This window comes from Cupressus sempervirens, chromosome 11 (genome assembly GCF_028749045.1).
Source record: "Cupressus sempervirens isolate cs-2001-9-10 chromosome 11, ASM2874904v1, whole genome shotgun sequence".
Classification (NCBI taxonomy): Eukaryota; Viridiplantae; Streptophyta; class Pinopsida; order Cupressales; family Cupressaceae; genus Cupressus; species Cupressus sempervirens.
This window is the reverse complement of record NC_143128.1, coordinates 700,721,943-700,723,876: the sequence shown is the minus strand read 5'-3', so window position 1 is coordinate 700,723,876 and position 1,934 is coordinate 700,721,943. Positions and strand designations below refer to the sequence as shown.

General features: G+C 33.8%; 1 protein-coding gene across 1 annotated transcript; it reads left to right on the top strand.

Moving 5' to 3' along the window:
* The first annotated feature begins 803 nt into the window (after positions 1–803).
* LOC149531615 (uncharacterized) lies at positions 804–1,328 on the top strand. Its single transcript, XM_089808372.1, has one exon. The coding sequence runs from the start codon at positions 804–806 to the stop codon at positions 1,326–1,328; it is 525 nt and encodes a 174-aa protein (XP_089664498.1).
* The last annotated feature ends 606 nt before the right edge of the window (positions 1,329–1,934 follow it).

Sequence of the window (1,934 nt, the reverse complement as noted above, 5' to 3'; positions counted from 1 at the left end):
CTGAAATTATGAAGCTAAAAAGCCCAATTTTGGAGCTAGACAAAAATGATGAATATGAACTCAAATGTATTCTAAATTCTATTATATTAAAGCTTGCAAAGCAGTACCAAGCAGTAGCATTACTTCAGTGCTGGTTTGATGACATGCCAACTCAGACTAAATTAGTATACTTTGAGCATCACCTTGTTGAAATTTATGAACATATCTAGGAAAGACCGAGAGAAACTCGTAGATACTAATACTATGGAACATATAATGCTTTAATAGAGGTCAATGAATTAACATTAAAAGAGATCTCTTTGCTCAACTCCATTAACTATCGATTTGAATGTGAAAGACAAGGTCTACAATCTCAGGAGAAAAAGCTTATTGCAGAGATTAAGAGAACAACAAAGCAAGGACAAATGGGTGCTATAAAGTGATGGCAAAGGATCTTATTCGAACAAGGCATCAAATAACAAAGTTTTATGCACCTAAATCATAGCTCCAGGGGGTCTCTTTATGTATCCAAACAATGAAATCAATACAAGAAATGGGAGATGCTATGAAAGGTGTTACGAAGGCAAAAAAGAGAGAAGTAAAGATAGAAAGAGCTTGTTAACACTCCAACAAGTTAAATGGTATGAAAGTTACAAATCTACATCAAGAAAATGTAGAAAAGAGGCTTTTTAATTCTTTTCCTTAGATTAAAAACACATTGAGAACATAAATATTCAAGGATAATGTGCCTACAACCTCATTTACTAGCTCAAGTGATAAAGATATGAAAAATAGTAAGCAAATAATTTGAAAGACTATCTGAAATGTCAAAGGAACCTTCAAAATCATCAGGGGCAGCTATTTCAAGTAATGAAAATAGTGACACAAGCACCAATCAAATTTGTAATCCTCCATTTGTTCATGCTTTAGCTATTCTTGAAGAAAATCTAGAAAGAGGGGATGATCAAGTTGTTGTTGTGGCAAGAAGAGATGGGGCCATTGAAATTATTGACCTTGAATATGAAACACATATGGGGGTTTCAAAAAATAAAAAGTTTCTACATGCTAACAAATGTTCTCAAGGTAAATTGGCTAAAAATGTAAATGCTAAAGCTATCTTTATAGCTAAAGGGACAAAAAAACAAATGAGGATAAAATTACATGTTGATTTGGGAGGTCACACAATTCCTACTTCTTGTGTGGCATTCTCAAAGTTTGGTGAGGCTAGGAAGTTCCTTATTTCTGGAAGTAATGATGCATCTATCAAGATATGGAATTGGACTAGAAATATAGAAACCATTGAAATGTGCAAAAGAGATGAAGGAAAAAACCCGCATAGATATGGGTGAAGTAATACAATGCAAGAACATGTCTACAAGCTCCAAAGCCATGGCCATTTTTTAAAAAAACCTAGAAAAATATCAATTCTTTTTTGCATTTGAAAAAATATTTTACTAGCTAGAAGTTTTTCGCAGCCAAAGAACAAATTTCCAGCAATAATAATGCTTCCAAAATGAACGAATTTGATGAGGAATGATAACATTTAAACCCATCTAAATTCTAGCAAATAAGAATGATATAGCTAGTGCAAAACATTTTCCTATTCTAGATTTATATCTACAACAATAATAAATCATGCAAAGCAAAAGCTATGAAGACAAAATGAAGCAACTGAACCTTACTTAACTCCATCTCATGGAGATTCGCTGCAATTTTCTCCTCAAAACCCTAGCTGAGGAAGCCTCTTCAGCATTCGTAAATGTCAAAATGACTTGGATTTGTAACTCAAATGTCGATAAAGTAAGCCCCCAAGTTAGATTTCATAAGTTTTGGAATCTGACCTATTTTGGATGGGATTTTTATTCTTTTTGCCCAAGTCATTTTTTATGACTTTTTCCATGTGGTGGGGGGGGGGGGGGTGGTGGTGGTTTAAATACTTTAGTCTGAGGAGGTAA